The 22,004-nt window shown below is 35.1% G+C and overlaps 1 protein-coding gene across 4 annotated transcripts in view; it reads right to left on the bottom strand.

Moving 5' to 3' along the window:
• Positions 1-22,004, bottom strand: part of LOC128163780 (uncharacterized) — a 39,525-nt gene continuing 17,521 nt past the window's right edge. For 3 of the 4 annotated variants that reach the window (XM_052827438.1, XM_052827437.1, XM_052827436.1), the window contains 2 exons: positions 3,660-3,722; positions 1-2,526 (listed from right to left, as the gene is read on the bottom strand). In XM_052827438.1, the coding sequence (XP_052683398.1) occupies positions 2,257-2,526; positions 3,660-3,722 (333 nt within the window). In that variant the 3' untranslated portion in view covers positions 1-2,256. Of the gene's footprint in view, positions 2,527-3,659; positions 3,723-15,867; positions 16,911-22,004 lie in introns of those variants that run through there. The other variant, XM_052827435.1, reaches the window with a different exon arrangement.

Raw genomic sequence — 22,004 nt, 5'->3', positions numbered from 1 at the left:
TTAAGCAAAGATATATTTTTTATTCTACAATCGTGCATATTGATTGACAAATTAATATTCATGGGGCGCATTTATGAAAAACGTGCAACTCATATAATATCATGAAATAAGTATCATATCGCATACGCATACATCAAATGATATGCATTTATTATGACAAAATGTACCATCAAATTGGATTTGACAGTAAACAAAATACATATCTATTACAATATTTCACCAAAAGATTACAATGTGCGTCTTAATTATCCTTGTGTATTACATACTTCAATAATGTCCAAAATATATATTGTTTCATATCTCAATTAATTAAGTTAGAAAAAAACCCAGACTAGTATAACATAACAAAAGGAGTTAACCCTACTACATTGGTAAAATGTTAAACGTTACCTTATTTATCACTGTAACACTGTTACATATTATCACATCAAATGGTTTATTGTAATTTTATTACAATATATTACACAACAACGCAGTGTAATCCTTTGGCATAGTGATACGTTTTATCTTCATATGTTGGTACGCTAGTACAACATTGCTACATGCATGTACATTATTACATTAAAGCGTTTTATCGTTACCTGTCACATTGGTAGAAAAACAGAGTAGTTCGATCATCACATTAGTTCTATTTCTTCTGTACATGAAGTATTTTAACTTTATTCTTAGATTAAAAAGCAGTAATTCACTTGAAACTATTATAAATTCATCTTTTTCAGCTTTTCACAAAATTAAAGAATTCTTCTAAAAAAGGGGGAACAACACGATGACACTGACATTCAGTGTATATTGTTATGATTTGATACATTGTTATACATTGTAAGAATATAACATTACATACTCGTGTAATTTTTGATGTAATATGTTACAGTTCATCTTTCTAAATACATCCGTTACATACGGTCAATAACAGTAAAAAAAAAAAAAAGGAATGATTTGAGACTGCTTGAAAACGGTTACCAGAGCATAGTATTGCATGCACATATCTGGAATAAAATTACAAGAGTATCACATTGTTTCGGATTCAAATTGTTTTAAAATTGTATATTTTGGCCATATTTTTTTGGACAACTTTGATTAAAAGTACAAATAATCACATCACATTGATTTGAATTATTTTACATCGCCTTTTTCGGGACTTTAACTTCTCAGACTATATATTCCCAGCATTACCTGGAAATCAATTTTGTACAAAATGTAAAACAAAACCAAATACTTGGTAATAAAATTGTTTTGAGAAATAAATGAAAAAAGGTGGTATACGTGCAATTCAATAAGACATAAGAAGCCTAAGGACAGTTTCCTTTAATCTTCGTCTAAAATTTCCTTTTGAAATAACTCATTATTAGGATTTCAACCCCCCCCCCCCCTTTAAAAAAAAAAGAAAGAAAGAAAAAGACCAGATTCTGAGACTCCCATACAATCAACAGACGTAAAATATAACTGTATACTATATATACTGATTTATGTATGCATGTTATGTATGAGTTCATTAATTTTGTAAAAATTGAATAAAGCGGGAAGCGAAAATAACTGGGCTCTACTTCTAAAATATCTACCAATACACATATTTTGGCAGCTGAAAAGCTATTTATATTGATTTGTATAAAATCCATAATTTTTTAGTATCTCCCTCTACTTCACCCCCCCCCCCCCTTTTCACACAACCTTGATTGATGCTGGGCGGCTCCCGTCCTAAGGACCTCAAGTCTCTTTGTCTGCCACATGGCAGTGAGTGAAACAAACTAAAGTAAAGCCCCACTGCGCGCGCATCTCTGAGATTATTCCTCACCAGGAACATAATCAATGTAATAAAGTCTCTCTTCAAGTTCTCGGATTGGAGGTGCAATATGGGTAATGTTTCCCTTCCCACACTTCCTTTCGAACGTAATGTCCGGTCGTCACTTAATGATCACATGTCGAGGGCATTTATAAGCGGAGTTTAGTTTTTTGAATCAAACTGTACAAAAATATACTCCTTTCACTAAATTTTCGTATAAACATCCATGTACCTGTCCTGCTGTTTTGTGTACTTCCTGTAATGTACAGCTAATGACGAGAATGATGGAATGTGAATAAACTGAGTCAGTTTAACTACAATATATAGATAATATATCTACAAAACTAGACTCTCTACTGGTTTTGATATGATGCTGTTAAATAACACAACGTACGCTACAAGGTATCCTCTCCCACAATCCCCTGCGCGCTGTGCTCTGGGATTTGGAAGAACGGTGACGTAGACTCGCCATGACGTCACTTTACGCGCACGGCAGATTTTTTGGATTTGACCTTGCAGAGGAATCTTGATGCGTGCGACGCCGGACTTTGGAGTTTCTTTGATTTGTGCTGAGTGGTCGTCTGCCGGACTTTCAAGATGGCCGACCGGCAAATCACACACCTGAGCGGAAGACAGCGCTGAGATACCGCCACCTGGATGGTCTTTATAAAACACTTCCGGCAGACGATTTTGTGGCCACATGGGAAGGTTTGCATAGTGGCCTTTGCTGATAAACACACAACGCACTGAAATGATACAAGGTGTTCTTACTTTAAAGTCAGGATTTTATGTACCTCTTTTCTAAAGACATTTAAGGATATTTATCATATTTCAAATAGAATTCTTTTGAATTCCTTCTCGATCAAACAACACAGAAAGGAAAATAATAATCGTTTTCTGCTGAAATTGATGAAAGACCTAATATACATGTATATAAAGATGAAGCAAAATCAGTTCAATCAAGTCGTCGCCATATGGATTTTTCGCATATACATGTGTAGCTAGGAATAACTAATTTATTTCATTGTATGATTCATTAATTTCTAGCTATAGTCTGTCCCAAGATATCTTGGATTCACATTTTGCTTAATTGCTTGATATTTATAAATACCTCAGGGTTCAAACGATGTTCATTCAAAAGTATAAAAAATTTCCAAGATTTCTCAGTCGGAACGGCCCTGTTAGCGTATCAGGTTTCAATACAATGCTAAAAAATGTGATGTCTACGGAGATTTTGTATTGCAGCAAGCCCGGATGATAACGTTGAAAAATTGCGCGATGTATTCCGAGTGTATTCCGAATGGAGTAAAGATGTAAACATTCCCCATTATAAATCTCCGTAAGGAATCTGTTTTCGTTCCTGTGAAATTTTCTGAGTGACAGTTGATAATGTGTCAAAGAAATTATCTTGGAATTTATCCCTTTCAACTATTACAAGTGCACTTCTTTCACAGGTATGTGTATTTTTTTTAAATCGTCCAAATGTGCTGCATGAATATCTTGGGACAGACTATAGCTTTCTGATTGGCTCATATCCAATTTTGAATAAAAAAAAACCCAGAACGTTACCAATATAACATTTAGAATAGATATAGATCGTCCAATGAAATATCGCGTTTCTCAATTTGTTCGGTATTGTTTCAACCTAAAAAAAAGTTTTGACATTTCTGTATTAATTCGTCACTGAATCATATAATACACGATAAACAATTATTGCTGATTTTTTTATCAAGACGATGATTTAGCTACCCTCAACGTACAATATTCACCTCGCCTCCAGCTCGGTGAATACAATATTGTACTTCTCGTTTAGCTAAATCAACGTATTGACCCCAAAACGCAGCCATAATTGTTTAATGTGTGAGTAGGCCTGACTGACCTCTTCTTCGGCTGCCTGGGTGTGCTCTAAGTCGCTGTCATCCAGCTTGGCTAGAAGTTTATCCTGAAAAATACCAACAAATGAAGCTTATCCTGAAAATACCGACAAATGAAGTTTATCCTGAAAATATCAACAAATGAAGTTTATCCTGAAAAATACCAACAAATGTGCATCGTAAAGTAACTGTGTTAAGCATATCGTAGTAAATGTGTGTTAATGCAATCACCTGATAGTAACTGTATGTATACGGTAATAACAACATGTTACTGCAAGTATCTAATAATCCGGTAATGGAAACTCTGTTCTCGTTGTAACTGAGTGTCAACTCATAGTTACCGTGCTTTACTGATATCATAGGCGTCGGAACCGGGGGGGCTAGGGGGGGCTTAGCCCCCCACTTTTTTTGCAAAGTTATACCTAACCATTAAAAACATAGCATGATAGAGGGTTCAGCCCCCCGACTTTTTCTCGCAGGAAAGAATATTGTTCCTAAATTTACCTTGAAAGATTGAGAAGTTAGATTCAGAAGCATACTAGCACCCCCCCCCCCCCCGCACGGTTTAGGAATTTCATGATTTTGGGAAAAAAATTTGGGTAAGTATTTTTTTGTTTTGGAAGTACGGGGTATACCCCCCCCCCCCCCCCCCCCCCCCCCCCCACGGATTAGGATTTCCATGATTTTGGGAATTACTTTTTTTCTCAATATTTCTGAGGATTAGTCTAGCCCCCCCACTTTCAATTTGCTTCCGACGCCTATGGATATTATTATATAGTACTTAACAGTGTGGTTTGTATAACATTCTTATAACAACTATTTAATACTTCAGGCATATAACAATACCTGACGAGTGTGTATTTCAAGCATACATATAAACGTTATTATACATTACTATATGTTACGCTATAAGCGTCTGATAGTAACTGCCTGTATAGCAAACATTATGATACATGTACATGTTATATTACACTTACACATGTAGTAAGATTAGGCTGGCATTTATATATGGTTATATTTTTCTGCCAAAATATGATATTGATACCGCACCAAATGGACAGAAAAGCTTACAATTAAGTCAATATGTCTCTTACTGTACAGTGAATGTAAATGTTTGGGGTTAGACAACTTTTTTCTTCAGGGAATTATGGGATATATATGACGGCTTAGACCGAGGACTGAAGAATAACAGGATATCCCAGAAGTATTGAGAGCCACTGGACGTATCGTGTTTATTCTTCCCAACTAATAAACAACGAAATATCTGTTTGCCAAAAGAACTGGAGAACAAAACGTATAATGATTTTGTTGGTCATATAATGGTTGAATCCCAAATGCAGCGCATGTCTGGAATAATGAAAAGGAATGTGTTGACTAGACGTAAGAAAACAAAACATGGATTTTTTTTATCCCTTCTACTCGATCCATCTTACAAAAGAGAAAACTCAGAGAAAATGTAATTAATTACATCATACATGCATGTACCTCGTGGAATCGTTGGACAATTATAAAGTCGATTGCAGATCTAGAGGCCATCCTATTATTTCCTTCCCAGAAATATTTATGTACCGTAGAGAGGTTTTGTCATTTTATGGTTTAAATCAAAACGCTTCGTACATGCTTGTTGACAAAAATATTGTATTTACGAGACGTTAGAAAAACAAAACATGGAATCTTCCCTTCTACTAAATCTTACAGATGAGAATTTTCAGAGAAAAACGTCTAGAGGACCATCATTAAATTCATCATGCAATCATGAGGCTATAAAGTCAATAGTGGGTGCCTTGCTGTATTTTCTCTTCCCAAACATTTAGGCACCGTAAATTACGGTTTACACCTAAACGCGCCTCAAATGGTTGGCAACATGTATTCACGAGACGTTAGCGGGACAAAACATCACTTAGGATTTCTCTCTACTACTCAATCTTTTTAATGAGAATTTTCAAAGAAAATCAGATAGAAAATTGTAATAGAAAAACATTACTAAGGTGGAATAACTTATCGTTACAAAATGGGTGACCTCTGACCGAAACGACATTTCGTTTTATTAAAAGGATTTTATCAACTGCAACATGTAACTTACTCCTCGGGCTTGTGACCCGTACATCATGGGGCTTTTGTTGTTAGGTACAGATTTGAATTTTTTAGATATCAATTTTTAATCCACAAACTACAAATTTTCCGCTTATTTGACATACGTACAGTCTATTTTACCATTGTATCTTTCATAATCAGATAATTTACTGTTAATTTGGGTGACTTTTTCCAGGTGTATTATTCCACCTTAAACACATCATGCAAGTCAATAGTTGGTGATATGTACTCTCTTCCAAGACATTTATGCAACGCAGATTATGGTCTACACCCATTTCTTCATTACGCGTCGTATTTGACGCTCCGTTATTGTATATCCATGCATGCAAACATGTATTTACAAGACGTTAGAAAGCAAAACATATTTCCCGCGTCTATTCAATCTCACAAATGAGAAAATTCAGAGAGAGAAAATGAGAGAGAGAAAGAGAGAGAGAAAGAGAGAGAGAGAAATGCTTAGAAGAACATATTTAAATACATTATGCAATGGTTAGACTATATGACCAGTAGCGGCTGCTATTTATCTTTATCCCTGACATTGTTTATGAAGTGATCTGCACATTACTGTCTCTGGATAGATGATCTTGTCTCGTCCCAGACAATAGAACTCCATGTTTATAGGTTGTTAACTCAAGTAACTGTCGCTGGCAACAGACCCAGGCGTTTTATGGGAAGGAAAAGGGGATACTTTTATTTCGATGGAAAACTTGGTCTTAAAGTGCTATTTTATTCTTGTATGAACATGTTTTTTCGGTCAACTAGCGTTTTTTATGACGTCAGATGACAACATGTTGGGAATTACAAAAATGTTTGATGCATTAACAAAGTCAGATAAGTCTGCCCAGAGCATATCATAGACATAGCTCCATTACTACAATTGCTTGAGCGGCAGACTTGAATAAAATGAATATGAACGTGTTCTTCTTTTATTCACATTCTCGCTAAGTCGCGCTCTGACCACTTTTAATATCTTGCTTTTTAATCAGAATAAATCACCAGTTTATCTTTTGACCTTTTAGGTTTTTGATTTAATTACCAATAGACTACAGTTGTATGCGTTGGCATTATTCGCCTGAGTTATGAATTTCCATGGAAACCAAAACAACTTACACGGTTGAGTGCTCACATCCATGTTTTATACTCTCCGTTAATTTTTCAAAGTATCAACCTTGGAAGCGGCCACAAATTGCCCCTAGCTCTACGACGGCGGAGTAATATGGCTCTATTTTTCTGAGCGCATGTAACGTTAATAGCTTTTTCTTGGTTCTATTCGTCTTCCGACATCGATTCATCATTTCCTGATCCACGCGGAGATGAATGACTCTCAGTATCTGAGCTGATTTAATTTTAGGAAAACTTATAACGCAATTGCCCCATTCATCATTAATTCCCAAAGCAGCCATTTCACTAGTTTCCAACATTTATAGCGCCAAAACATTTTGCCGAAAGCGGCAAAGTTTAAGCTGTGTTGTTTTTTTGTAACTGTTTATTTTTTTTTTTTTTATAAATAATGAAATAATATTATCGCTTGCCCGCATATATTGAGCAGAAATAAAATTTGATAGATTTAATTAGGCAAAAAAAATATATAAACAGAAAGGTTTAACATTCATATTTCAAACGGTAAAAAGAGAACAAAGGAAGGATGGTCAGATTGGAATATCTAGATGACGCGTCAAATATGGTCAACTGAAACGTCAATGCTTTGGTAAATGCGCTCAAAAAGAAATTTTATTTACTATGAGGATAAATATTTTAATGTTTCGTGTGGATTGAAATAATGTTCCAGATCACAGTATAAAGTTAAAGGAGGAAAGCCCAAATAATTCTGTATTGATTTCTGAACGGCAAATCTGGAGCGGACCGTCCACACTCTCTATAATTGATTCTATAAAGGGGGAAAATGAACATCCATCGTACCCCCAAAATGGTCAAGAATGAAGTTAATCCCACGCGATGTTGATCGAACGTCATAACTCTTCTGGTGCATTCTTTGATTACGGGCCTATATCTTTTTGTCTCCTGGCAATGCTCGTTGCAAACAAATTGGCACGGAATGAAATGAATCGGGATCGAGAATCAATGAATCGGGCTGCATTTCTACAGATTTAAACATTAATTTTCTGTGTTTCTTCCGGTTTGTTTACACTTGAATTGAAATGTAAAACAGCTTTGCCAAAACAGTAACGCAAAGACAACGTCTGCGGATTTTGTAATCACATCAATTCAATGGAAGTTGGACAGTTGTTCTTTGATAGAAAATAACTTGCTTATCAATCATTCGTACTCTTGCATTTAATCGGATCATTTTTAACATTATTCCTGTTGTTAACTTTGCAGATCCCATGTTCCCACAACTTATTTTTAAAATCTAGATATCATAAACATGTATATTTATGGAAACACTTCAAAATTAATGTAACTATCCGACAAGAAAAATAGAACATTCCCAAATGTATGAATTGGTATTGCATATACATATCAAGGCATCCCAGACAACTTCCCTATGCGTGTGCATAACGATAAAAATTACCTATAGTCTGTCCATAGTTATTGCTTCCATCACTTTTAGATGATTTTTAATAAAAATACACATACCTGTGAAAGAGATACAGCTGAAATCGATGAAATGAAAAATATCCAAGACATCTTCATTGACAAATTATCCCTTTTCACTTATTAAATTTACAGGAACGAAAACAAATTTCTTACGGAGATTTATAATAGGAAATGTTTTCATCTTTTCTCCATTCGGAAGTACCGGGAAACCTCGCGCAATTTTTAAACGTTATCATTCGGGCTTATAAATGGCTGATGCAATGCAAAATCCCCGTAAACTTTCTATTTTGGGATGTGTATTAAAACCTGAAGAGGTAGAGGGGGCGTTTCAAAACAGATAATCTGGACATTGAACGTAGTTTGAGCACAAACTTAATTATTATTATAAAAATATCAAGCGAAAAGTGGTGGAAGCAAAAACTCAGGACAGAGTTTAGTAACCGAGGACATTCTATCGTCTGTTTAAATTTAAGCTTCTCTTAATCAAATCTAAAGTTATAACTCGAAAGATAACAAAGACAGTTAATTAACTAAGTCTTTAACAAGTACTTCAATTACTTTAATCCGCGGAGAAGCGACTATAAAATTAAAAAACAATATCTTAAGTTTAAAAAAAAAACAATTCAAACAAACAAAAGTTCATGCCTTTGGTGTGTATTTTGGGACTCTGTAGGAAAGGCTCGGGAACTTGGCATTGGTAAACGTTGCTGAGCGTTAATTTAAAATGAAGAAACATAATTATAAGCCCACAAAAGATAATAAATACACATATGCACATGTGTAAAATGTGTCACAAAATTTATGATTTAATTCTGATATTTTTCTCCTGTAAACCAATGTATTGGAAAAAGGAAAACCGTTTGAATCCTTACATATTTCCATCAGGGTTCGATTGATCTCAGCTTTTGATATTTCTGATAAATTTTTACCCTTTTCCTGTAAGTTTTTTAGATAATAACATTTCCTACAAATTTGATATGTAAATCTTTCAAATGTTTTGTTTTAGCTTGAAAGTTCAACGCGTTTCTTTGTTATAGAATTTTTTGCAATGTTTTATCAATACTTTGTTGAAAAAAAATTGATAATATGTACTGCTGTAAAGCAGGTCGAACTTAGAAGCTTTCTAGTGTGGGATAGGGGCCGCTTCTAAATATACCACTAATAAATATACTGTTAACTTCACAAAGAAGCTAAGGTGTACAAATGTATATGTAGTGACGAAATCTTTGAGTTCTATATTTCTTTACAAACTTTTGTTTACGTAAAAGAGTTTCCAATACTAATAGTTCAGACTTTTGTTTATGTAAAAGAGTTTCCAATACTAGTAGTTCAGACATTTGTTTATGTAAAAGAGATTCCATTAATTCATAAAGAAACAACAAACAGCCCATTAAGTTGATTAAACTTTCGAGCCAGTAATTAGTCCTGCTTTCCGTTTCAACTTTTTCGTGCCGGCTTTTGATTAACTTCTTACCATTCGCATATGTTTATTTGACATTTCACACTAGCTAATTTTCGGCAAGCAATCAGGTTCATGGTTTTCTGCATCTACAATCGCTCCAAGATTGATGGGCGCTCAACTCCAATCCCAGGAACCCCACAAAACGTGGAGAAAATTGGTATTTTGAGGATTTGGAAATTACCCACGTGGTTTCGGGGAAATTGCTGTAAGACAATTTCTTACCATAACAGGGAACATCAAATTTAGCAAGTTGCTTAAGGATTATAAGTAATTGACTCTTCTCGACCACCATGATAGCAATGTGTCCCTTTTTTGCTGAAGATTAACTTCCAGGAATGAATTTAATAGCCCTGACTGTATACTGTAAAAATAATTAGGACTATTTGAGCTTTGAGGGACTGGGCTGTTGCGTCCATTTTTAGAACATATGTAGTATTTATTCTCCGTTCATGAAGATAAAGAAAATTATTCCCATTTTTAAGGCTGTTTTAAAATTTTGAGGTGGATCTAACGGGTACTGAGTAATATGGTGACCACCCAGGTACCTTAAACCATCCAGCAACCTTAAACCACCCAACAACCTTAAACCACCCAACAACCTTAAACCATGTTAAAGCACTCAGCAACTTTAAACCACCCAGCAACCTTAAACCACCCAGCAACCTTAAACCACGTTAAAGCACCCAGCAACATTAAACCACCCAGCAACCTTAAACCATCCAGCAACCTTAATCCACGTTAAACCACCCAGCAACCTTAAACCATATGACAACCTTAAACCACCCAGCTACCTTAAACCCTCAAAGTGATTTTAAAAAATGCGTAAACTTCCATGAATATTTTAAAACTGATTATTCTATAGAATGGTGATTAAATAAATAATAAATCATAATAAATCAGTTATGTATCAAATCATAAATTTAAGAGAAACGTGCTTCTTAACGAAAAACGATAATTAAATATTCAGACGTAATATTTCATCGCGGAGTTTAAGAATTGGAACAATTCTTTAAGCCTATCAAACTGAACGTTACAAATAGTAATTGAAATTCTTTTCCGTTTTGGGCGTTTTAAGGTTGCTCACTACACCTTGAAATAGTTTCTCAAATCAGCAGAAAATTACTTCATTGAGATAGATACATGTAGCTTGATTAAAAAAGAAGTATATAAGTCAAATAGGCGAAAACAAAATGTGGAATTTTGGATAAAAGATTACGGTGTATATTTTCAAAAATTTAATTCAGTAAACATGAGCAAAAGCCCCAAGCGGATTCGAACTCATGATCTGCGTTTCACAAGTCCGTTACTTAAACCACTGAGCTGTGACGATAAATTCAGACAAATCGATTGACACAAACGGTTTAACAAAACTTTAAATCGCAATCTTGCGACGTAGTGTCTTAAAGGGGCATGGTCACGATTTTGGTCAAATTCAGTTTTACTATTTTTATTATTTAGAATGCTTTAGGAATGTTATTCTAATGATCAAGTGAAATTTGAGAGTCAGGCGTAGAGTTAAGAGCAAGATACATGGGTCACAACACGTTGCCATGTAAACAAGGCTCGTGCCCTGTTTTTGTTTACATAGGGTCAATGCACCATTAAAAAATCTTTTTCCAGCTGATTTCTCCATCTTATTATTCATTATAAGCATAAATAAACAGTTTTTAACATTTAACTTCTTCATTTTAAGTCTAAAACTGGAATTTTTACTTCAGCATCCAAAATGTAAACAAAGAATTTGTTTATATAACAAAGAATTGTAAGGTAAGCTCTGTAACTCGCTTAAAACTCAGCAAATAATGCTCAAATTTCGGTTGCCTATAAAAGATGTCTTACTGAAGCATTGTAAACATAAAAATCGGAAAATTAATTTTTCACCAAAATCGTGACCATGCCCCTTTAAAAAATTATAGGTCTATTGTAGTGAGGTTTCTAAAAAAACTTCTAAAAGGTTTTTTTGGTACTTATTTTTTGCATGAATCCAGCCCTAGGTTCTTACAAATAAGTGACCAGTGGATGAGTCACTTCCGGTATCAAAAACAGAATTTCAAATGCAAAGTTTTTCTTTCCAATAGAGGTTCTCAAATAACTATCAACAGAGAATATAAAGCCATTCAAACTCTATGAGGCCAGTGATGAAATAGAATAATTCTGAAGACGTCAGAATGGATGACTAATATTAATTTACAGTTTGTTCACTGCACGCCAGTTCTGTTAGGGACCGGAACAAGATGCAATAAAATATGGTAAAATAGATAATCTATACGTGAATGGGCGAGGATCTTCGGGCTATTAAGCTATTATATGAATACCGTTGCATCTTCTGAACAATTTCCGTTGCAACCCGAATCAGAATTCAAACTTTTAAAAATAACTTTTTTTTCAATTGGCACATTACGTGGACATCCGAATCTAATTCGTAATCAAAGTACTAAAAGTACTGAAAGTGTTGAAAGCAGATTTAATTGAAAGTATCAATTTTTTAAGTTACATCATTAAAAAATCAGAAATATATCCAATAATTGCACTATACTTAATTTTTAAGAAAGCATTATTCAAAGTTCTTTGTAGTTGCAGAAATGTAGCTCGACGGGTAAATATTGGCTGAAAGGCCGTACAGCTATATAGGCACAGTAACGTAATGTAGTAACAAATGGCTCTGCTAGTTTTGAACTTCTTAATCCAAGTTTTCTGCGAATGAATTTCATATCAATCAATTCGTTAAATCTATGAATCAAATTGTTAATTACAAAACCAAAGCTTAGCGAATTTTTCAGGAGAGCTGACGTCATTGGTGCAAAATGCATCAACATGTTGTTCATTTGGTGATACCACTTACAACCCCTGATAAGCTTTTATTGCATGACATAAGCTTTAGTGCAACGAAGATTTTTCATTTAACATTTTTTTTTTGCAGTTCTCTCAAAGAAGAAATTGTTCATGACATCACCAAGTTTCTCATCCGATTGCCATGCGATATAAAAATGAAGATCGATCGATCCGCGGCTCATTAGAAGTCCCCAGATGTCTTTCATTGATGTAAAAGAAATTTTCAATATGAAGGAGATGCATTGCAGCTGCAGCCAGCGTTTCTTGGTCACGCTTATGTAAAGATGTTGCAACTTCTTCCAGTGTTACGTAATGACAGTCTCTTAATTTCTGATCGGGGCGTTGAAGTTAATCTTTTTTACGACAATCGAGAGGGATTGTGTTGCCATTCTAAAATCAAGAGATGATGAGCAGACGTACTCTATAGCTTCGGTGTTCGGTGTTTTTTGTTTTTCTGATCCTCAGTGTCTTCCTTCTCTCGTTATTTCAAAGAAATCCTAATCGATTATCTCAACTTATCTCAATTTATCTATCCCCCACCCCCACACAAAGATTTAAATTCAGGTAATTTCAGTTTCTTGTTCTCCCCTCTCTCTCTCTCTCTCTCTCTCTCTCTCTCTCTCTCTCTCTCTCTCTCTCTCTCTCTCTCTCTCTCTCTCTCTCTCTCTCTCTCTCTCTCTCTCTTGTTTCTCCCTGATCTTCCAAGCTCCTTTACACCTTCAGCGAATGATATTTGAAAAAAATAATAATCAGAAACTACCATCAACAATTCGTAGATTACCCTTTAATAAATATAATGTACTGCTCAATAGACCTTGGGAATAATGTATTTACTAATTTATGACTTCAAGAATTTGTACAACCCAAAGCAGCTAAAAACAGTCAAAATGTAACTTCTGGCGTGGGGCTTATAAATTTGAATATAAATTTATTATACAAACAAAACTTTCTACATACAAAATGAATACAACATGCATTATAACATGTACATGTAATGCCTCAAAAACATTATGATATGAATTGTTATTAATTCTCCGTTAATGCAAAATCTGTGTCACGCATGGCAACGAAGCATTTAATATTTCCAAAATTGATTTAATTTCCAAATGAATTGTTACTATGGGACACCGTTGTCATGGTACCAGATGCTTAAAAATAAATGACAATTTCAATATTTGAAAACACTTTGCAACAAAGACATTACGTAATTATCAAAATTAAAAAAAAACACGTGGTTATTGAAAGAAGGTAGAAAACAAATGAAATATGATCATTACGAGGCATGCAACATGAGGACTTTCAAACAATATGTTTGGGACTGACTTTTAACAAACATAATTATCTAGTCGTTGCTATGGAGTTTTCAAATGTAAGAAGTTCTAAATTATTTTCTATATATGATACATACACTATACGGCTATATCGCAACGACATTCAAATTATTGAATGAATATTTCAAGGCAAGTTTGCACGAATAATAACAAAAAGAAGTGCATGTACATGTATCTATTTGAAGACGATGGCAACGGGTTTTCCCGGTTTGTCTGTTTTTGGTTTTGTTTTTTTTGTTGTTGTTTTTTTTACATATATTTTAATAACTATTTACCATGTCTATCTACATGTATGACACGTACTTTTGAAAAAAGGAAGGGTTCTCGAATTTCCATAGAAATATTTTTGAATAGGAAAAATTTAATAAATCACAATTTTAAAATTTTCAGAATACCATACTTCCTATTTTAATTTCTACGTTATACAGAAATTGACAAAATAACAATTCTTACATAATTGTAATAAACTTTTACCTTTTATAGCTTATATCTGCTTACTTTTAATTTCTTTGTTTTTTAAGACACGAAGATTTGCCATTTTTTAATATTAAATAATGTTTCCCTGACTTCGAATACCCTTAGCAACCAACTAATGCAGTCTTGCTTCTTTAAACCTCATGATATATAATACAATTCTTTATTTAACAATCGAGGAGCTTTTGATTTAAAATTGATATAAACTTCATTGGGGGGGGGGGGGGGGTTGCATTTCTTTATAAATTGCTTTTCAATAAAAAAAAAAGTTAATTAATCAATTAATCACTTACTTATAGCTGGAATGCTCTTAACCATTCCCGTACTATCATATCAATTTGATTTAAACGTAGAGCTCTTTAATTTTAAGGTGTTTAATAAACATTCAAAATCTAAATTTAAAAAAAATAGACTTTTTAAAAAATGGTTTAAGGATATACATAATTATAATAACCGAAATTTTAGCACAGATCTGCTGGTTATTATAATTTGTTGACCATTCAGTCTCCTGAAGGAGGCGGGGCGGTGAACAAATCAATCATCTGGTCTACCTTAATTGTCTATACAGGTTTCCTTTTGCTATAAATTACTTTTTGGGAAAGAAAAAAATCCAACCAAATAAATCGCCTTAAATTTAGACATTTACTGTATCTTATACAGCGCTCTTCTTCTAAAGGAGATAAATAAGGTCTAATAATTGCCATGACTACCCAGCCCTTTTAACATAAGCAACTGTTCTTACCTAGTATCACCTGACCGGCATTGCCTGTGACAATATACAGGACAATTATCGCGCGATTATTGACCCTAACTGAGTTATTAGCAACCGCCGATTGTCCATTTGTTCACGTAACACGTAGTTTGGCGGGTTTCTATTATCACTTTATTAGATACTTTGCGATATTCAATGGCGGAATCGCAATCAGCAAAAATAGGGTAAATACTATTTACATCTAATTGTCTCCAAAAAGAGTCGACTTTTTGTTTGTTGTTTGGTGGGTTCTGGTTGAGGAATTTATTACACTTTTCTCGGATTATCGCGGTTTCTTTTTGAATATATCACTTATCATACAATTACAATATAGCCTAACTCGCAAAACCTATACATGTATGTAGCAATTTTAAGACATACACATAGACATATTTATAGAATTAATGCACTGACACACAGCACTATTCCAAACTTAATGTTACTATATACATACTTAAAGTGTGTGCAAATGCACGTACTTTCGTCGGTTTGTCTTTATGAATGTAAGTCTTACTGGCAAGGTTAAGACCATTATTTTCTTTAGATTGGTAAACTGGAACACAAAGTTCTATTGTACCCTGCAAAACACTTGTACCTCAATCAGAATAAAGATACTTCAACCAGCACCGAAACGCGTTGAAGGTTATAATTTATTTAATTTTCAAATGATGCTTTGGGGCTTTTGGAAGCGTAAGTTATGTGGTACGTACAATTCTGTGATGGATATTCTCAAAATCCCTCTCCGTAATGGCTCCATGGTACGGTACCCGTCCTCGTCCGGTCTGATCCTTCTTGCTACTCTTAGAATAGGAATTCCCAGAGGTCACAGAGTTTCCCGCCTTTTGTGGGAGTGTCGTCTGCTTTATCGTTACTTGTTTCCGTTCCTTGTGAAACATTGTCACCTTGCGCAGAACTCCGAGAAAAGAACTCATTCTCTCACCTGTGTCTTTTTTTGTCTCTTATATACAAGGTTCCAAAGAGGCCGCGGCACATCACAAAACCCCTCGACACCACGTGGTCTCCTCTGAGCGGTCGCTGTCCAATGCGGCCATGGTTTGGGTTTTTCGGAGCTAAACACTTGTTATATATATAAAGTAAAACAGTATTGATCCCCGATCATCCCCGGAGAGACAGAGAGATGCCGGCTCCAGAAGACGTGCTCGGTTCCACCAATATATTGCCTAATTTCACGTCTGCAGACTTTGTTCTTCTTCTTGTTTTTTTTCCAAAGGTACTGTAGTTATTCCGGCGGCGAGGGTTGCTGAGGTTGGGGTCTGTTTGATAAAGTTATCTATACGCCGTTGATTGGGTCGGTGATTTGTTTGTACACCGCGCGGGACCCGATCAATCACTGCTCATCGCTTGACTCCGCGGTCTCCCGATGATGAGGACTCCTAGAGCGGGGGACTCTTTTCATTAAGAGCTCCCCTTGACGTTGATTTTGCCCGAATGAAGCAGACGTGGCGAATTATTATGTAAATGAAACAAAATTTTCTTTGAGCGGACGACAAACATGGAAGTTTTGATAAACAGCTGTTGATCGGAGAAAGGCAGCCCTGCGCGAGTTCATTAAAGGAAGACTCCAGAAAAAAAATGGATGTAACTGCTGCCCTGTTAAGATTTTTTGAATGCATTAACCTGTGTATCTGTCATCTTTATTGAACTGTTGTGTACTTTATGTTTTACAAATATAAAAAAAAGCAGAAAAGGCGAAACCAGGATTCCAAGGCAAAGTAATACAGCTGATGTACATGGAAGATTACATTTAAAGATATACATTTTGAGAAATACATGTATTTCCCGGATTATTAATAAATAAATCGAACATGGGAATGCGAACGGGTTGACACACTTTGCAAAACATAGTATTTATACAATTATCAACTAGATTAAATATATATTCTGAAATCCCGATTTTTGTTTTCTGTTGATAAAGTACATGAAAAATACATGTAATATCCCCCACTTGTTTTCTATTGATTTTCTACATAACTTAATTCGTGATCATAAATGTAACTACCGAAATAACAATTTCTACATTGTTTTTCCTTCCATCATTTACCGTGCAGTATTTTATTACAAATATTACAAACAATTTTGAGAATAAGTACATACAGATGATATATTGTCTAAAACCCGATCTTAGCCAGATATAGCGGCCTCGGGAATAAAATGACTGGACCGTTTTGGGTTTTAGCAAAATAACAGGGAAGTTTTCCCCGGGGATATTAAGGAGGCTCGATAACCATTAAGAAGGCCCTAACACAGTCTGGTTAACTCGTACTATGTAAACAAGTCTCTCGTAAAGGATACTATAGAAGTCAAGAGGAAAACAAAGAGTCTGTGTGTACTTGAATCAGAGTCCCGTTTTTACGTCATTACATCTGGCGTTACGTCTAATTGACACGGACAAAGTGTTAGACAAAAACAGCCGTCATTTGTGTCGATAGTTATTGGCCAATTGGACCGTATCCAGGGACACACTGCAGATGAAGGAAACGAGCTTCTTAATTCCGTTAGACGGGGGTATAATTGATAGCCCTGCCCCACGGGATTTCTGTGTCTAAGTAACTTCAGTGGTCGACAAACGGCTTTTATAGAAAACCAATACTGTTTCTGTTTTGAGTAAAAACTTTAAGATAATTACGTTACTGGCCGTAGTTGGTAAGGAGGAAAGGAGAGGGGGGGGGGGGGGTCTAGTTTCACTGATCTGGATGCATTATAAATCGAGTTTGTTCTTCTGAATACAATTTAAAGGTTAATCGAGTTTGGTCCTTACTAGAAATGTGACTATACAATTAACTTTGCGTGCATATGAAGTTATTGAGAAAATTGAAAAAAAAAGAAAATAATGAAGAAGAATAATTGCAAACGCAGGCGCAAAACTGTTAACTCGGGAATATCCCAGGCCTGAACGAGAGACAGACGCCATCAGGGAGTTAATGAATTTGAAAACAGAGAAATATCTCCACGATCGCAGCTAGGATCTTGAGGCAACCCATGACTGCATAAGATCAAATATTCAGATTTGGACTTTTTGGAAGATTTTAAGATAACAGAACTTTATCAAAACATTTAGTGGGAAAAATATGAATCTGTTAAAAACACATACTAGTATGCCAGAGCATGCGCAATGCCCGACAGTAAACAACAAGGACAAGGACAAAACACAATCCGTCCATTAACATCCATGTATCAAACTTCTTTAATGAGAGAACGATCTAATTCCTGTATTTATAATACACTCGGTCTTTTATTAAATCAAATTAGAAATACCGTACATACAATTAGAATATGATCGTCTTTTTTTTTTCACAATGCCGTTCAATTAAGTGTAAATGTCCCTTAGGTATAGACAGACACAAGCAGGGAACCAGTAGCTCTTATCGTGTTTTTTAGTTTATATTGTATATTTTGAAAAAAAATAGCCATACATGTACAAACAAATATATGACAAACTTCGCGTGTATGTTTCAATGTACATGCATGAAAAATGTTGATAAATTCAATTTACACTTACTGTCATAAAATAAACACAATGACTAATTAACATATTTACAAATAAATCAATCTAAAATGCTCTGAAATTAATAAAGCGTACAGTCCATGTCCGATTTCAATTCCACTATATTTTTTGCCTATTATTCTAGCAGCCACTGAGTTTGATTTGTGAATTTTAATGACAATGTTTCGTGTCTAAATTCAACCAAATTACGGCGGATTTTAAAAGCCCGCAATCGTGTATGACTCGACAAGGTCAGGGTAATTACAACAACTAAAATGATTTGCGGCAATTTTACGACACTCACTTCCGGTCTTTTGAAGACATTACGGAAGTCGTTTAGGGACGACCAGGAGATGTAGCCCGCGTTTAATTGTGGATAATGAATTATATCAGTCCTTATGCAACCTTAATTGTACACGTATGAGAAATGAAGTCTATTCAGCCGTTTCTTGTAAAGTGGATTGATTTTTTACAACAGGCTCCCCTCCCCCACCCCCTCCCCGGCACATACACACACAGACACTTTTTTAACTCATATACTTGCGTTTGAATGTTTTAACCAAATAGCACAATTGCTAATGTCCATTCTGTGAAGGTCTTACAAATGTATCTTTTCCGTCATATTAAGGATATCTAAAAACCTCATTCGCGTAACTTTTTTAAAGAACAATGTACATCTATATATGAAAATTGTGTTGCAACATAGAAACGTTACAGTTAAACTAAATACTGTAATATACATGTTAATAACTAATTCTAATATCAAACCATTAATCAAAACCATTGACTATATTTAAAACGTCTCTTAAAGATAACTTCCAGAATCTGCACAGAAAATTAAAATTTGAACCCTCATTTCACCAAGACTTCTGATCCATTAAGTTAACTGAAGTCCATTTTCGCCCCTTGGAGAATAAGGTGCCTCAATTTGGGAGAGGATTATATTAATTTTCTTAGAGTTATTACATTATTAAAAACTGGAGCCGAACGAAATCGAATTAAGACGGCGGTTTGTGTTCGGTCCTTTTTGAGAGTGTTCAGAGCACAGCCAGCAATTACCCATAATTCAGCACCAATTACCCATAATTCAATGGAGTACGCATTAGAGATCTAATAAAGAAAAAGTTATGAGCAGAAAATGAACTGGACGTAATCAATAAGTTTAGGTAGCTTAAGCTTGCTTCGTGTTCCCTCTATTTTAGTCGGGTTGACCAGCCACAACTTTCTTAATCAACGTAAAAAGAAGTAAGTATTACTTATAAAAAATTCACGCCAACACTTCAACATTAGTTAGATAGCACACGATTCATTTCCGTTAGCTACATCGAGCATAAAACTGCAGGTAATTCCCAGAGTCTCGCTCTCCCCAGACCGCCTCGTTCTGGAGAGTCAAGTCAAAGTCTCGAGAGTCAAGTCTCGAGAGCGAGATTCTGTGGAAAGCGAGACCATTACAATACGTGTTGGCACAGTTTTCCTGGATTTGTTTGGGTCCCTTTCACAACCTAGAACCAGATTAACATTCGCGACGAATTTTTATCATAGGGAAAGTACTAATCACAAAGCAAATTACAGAAGTCAACAAAGTCACATTCCTGTACCTTTTTTAAAAATGACAATTCATAGAAATTGTCCCCGCAAAAAAATTACGAATCAACAGATGTGTATTCATGCATGCATAATCTAAACAAGTTAAAGAAAGTCTTATGATTAAGGAGGCTGGCTGGTTAAGTTTATCAATCACATTCCTTTAAAGTTTTTAATATGAATTGATCAGATATAAACTATATAATTATCTTATTTAAAAAAAGTCATATTTTTCAGCTTTTGAGTTCGGGTATTTTCCTATATTTTTATACATAACTCTTCTTTCAAAGGAGATCAATACAGTCTAAAAATTACCATCCAGCCGTCTTTAATGATTCAAAAACTTTGCAGTAGTGCCAAAAATTCTATAAAAATAAATAAAAATAATAGTGCTATCACCGCAATCCTGTACACCGTTCTTAATTAATATTAATAATTGGACCGGGCCCTCATAGTCTAGGAACAATTTCACTAATAAATCACTGCAAAGATAGACGGCGCTGATTCGGAAGAGTCTGAGCAATGAGATGAAATATAAGTCTGTGACGTGTGCGCTCTGATGTCAGCGTCTTTGGGATGCATGTGATTGATACATGCAACATACACATAATCAAAGATTTTAAAAAAAAATCGACAACATTTATATAGAAGGGTGCGTTATATGGGGAATGACGCTGTATCCTTATATATTCTTATTGAATCTCTAAAATACAAGCAGAGTGGAAAAAAAATCAGAATGGTACTAGTCTTTTGCTATCATATTTCTGCAGATTTCAAAAAAATATCTCACTCTATTTCATCGAAATGCACACGCCACATATCAAGAGAGCCCAAACATGCAATGATCTGCCAGACCGGGACCAGAACTTTTTGGAGTTGGGCATCGTTCAGCGACATTCTGAGGGTTACGTTCTGTTTCCATCTAACGCCGCCAGGTCAATCAGAAACAATGGTGGTCAGTTAAACAGACTGAATGATTGTGACCATTTTTAGAACCAAATCAATCTCTTTGAGAAGAAGAGCGACATGAAAAAAAATATTAAAAAATATCCTGATTTTTTTCTAAAAAATACAAATACTTTATGACTTAAGTAATTATCTCTAATTATATCTGTTGGCCTCCCTGTCTCCTTTAAGCCGACAGACAAGATAACTGACATATCTCAAAATTAAAACTGTAATGAGAGTATATTAAACTCGTACGTGACCCAATTACAAAAGGACCCCAAAAAATAAAGGCGTCAAAATCAATGAGGATGAGACCACCAGTGAGGGTCGTCCTTATTAACGAGTTGTTGTCCCAGAAGGTCATCTATTTAACCAAACAAGTTTCTGGTCACTTTCAGTCTCGCGTGTCTTCAACAGTGCCAATAAAACAGCGACGCTCCGCGGTGAAGACCCCAGGGATTCAATTATCAGACGACAATATTTTATGATTCCCTCCTTCCGTTTTAATCCGACTTTTTTCCTGATTGCCGTGTAATTGTCAGTTACATGAAGTCGCCCACTGATGGAGGGTCGTCAGGAAATTATATATCTGTGTGGATCGATGGGGCGTGGGGAACTGTCGATACGTCAACTCAATTAAGGCGGCTGGATGGCCGTGGTCTTTTTAAAGACAATATCTATCTCCTTCAGAAGGAGAGCTTTATATAAAAAGATAGGAAAATATTAAAAATTTTAAATATAAAGTAAATTGTATATCTGTGCGGTTCGATTGGGCGTGTGTATGTCGATACGGCAACTCAATTAAGGCGG

The sequence above is a fragment of the Crassostrea angulata genome, chromosome 9, assembly GCF_025612915.1.
Source record: "Crassostrea angulata isolate pt1a10 chromosome 9, ASM2561291v2, whole genome shotgun sequence".
Lineage (NCBI taxonomy): Eukaryota > Metazoa > Mollusca > Bivalvia > Ostreida > Ostreidae > Magallana > Magallana angulata.
This window is presented reverse-complemented; position numbering and strand designations above follow the sequence as displayed.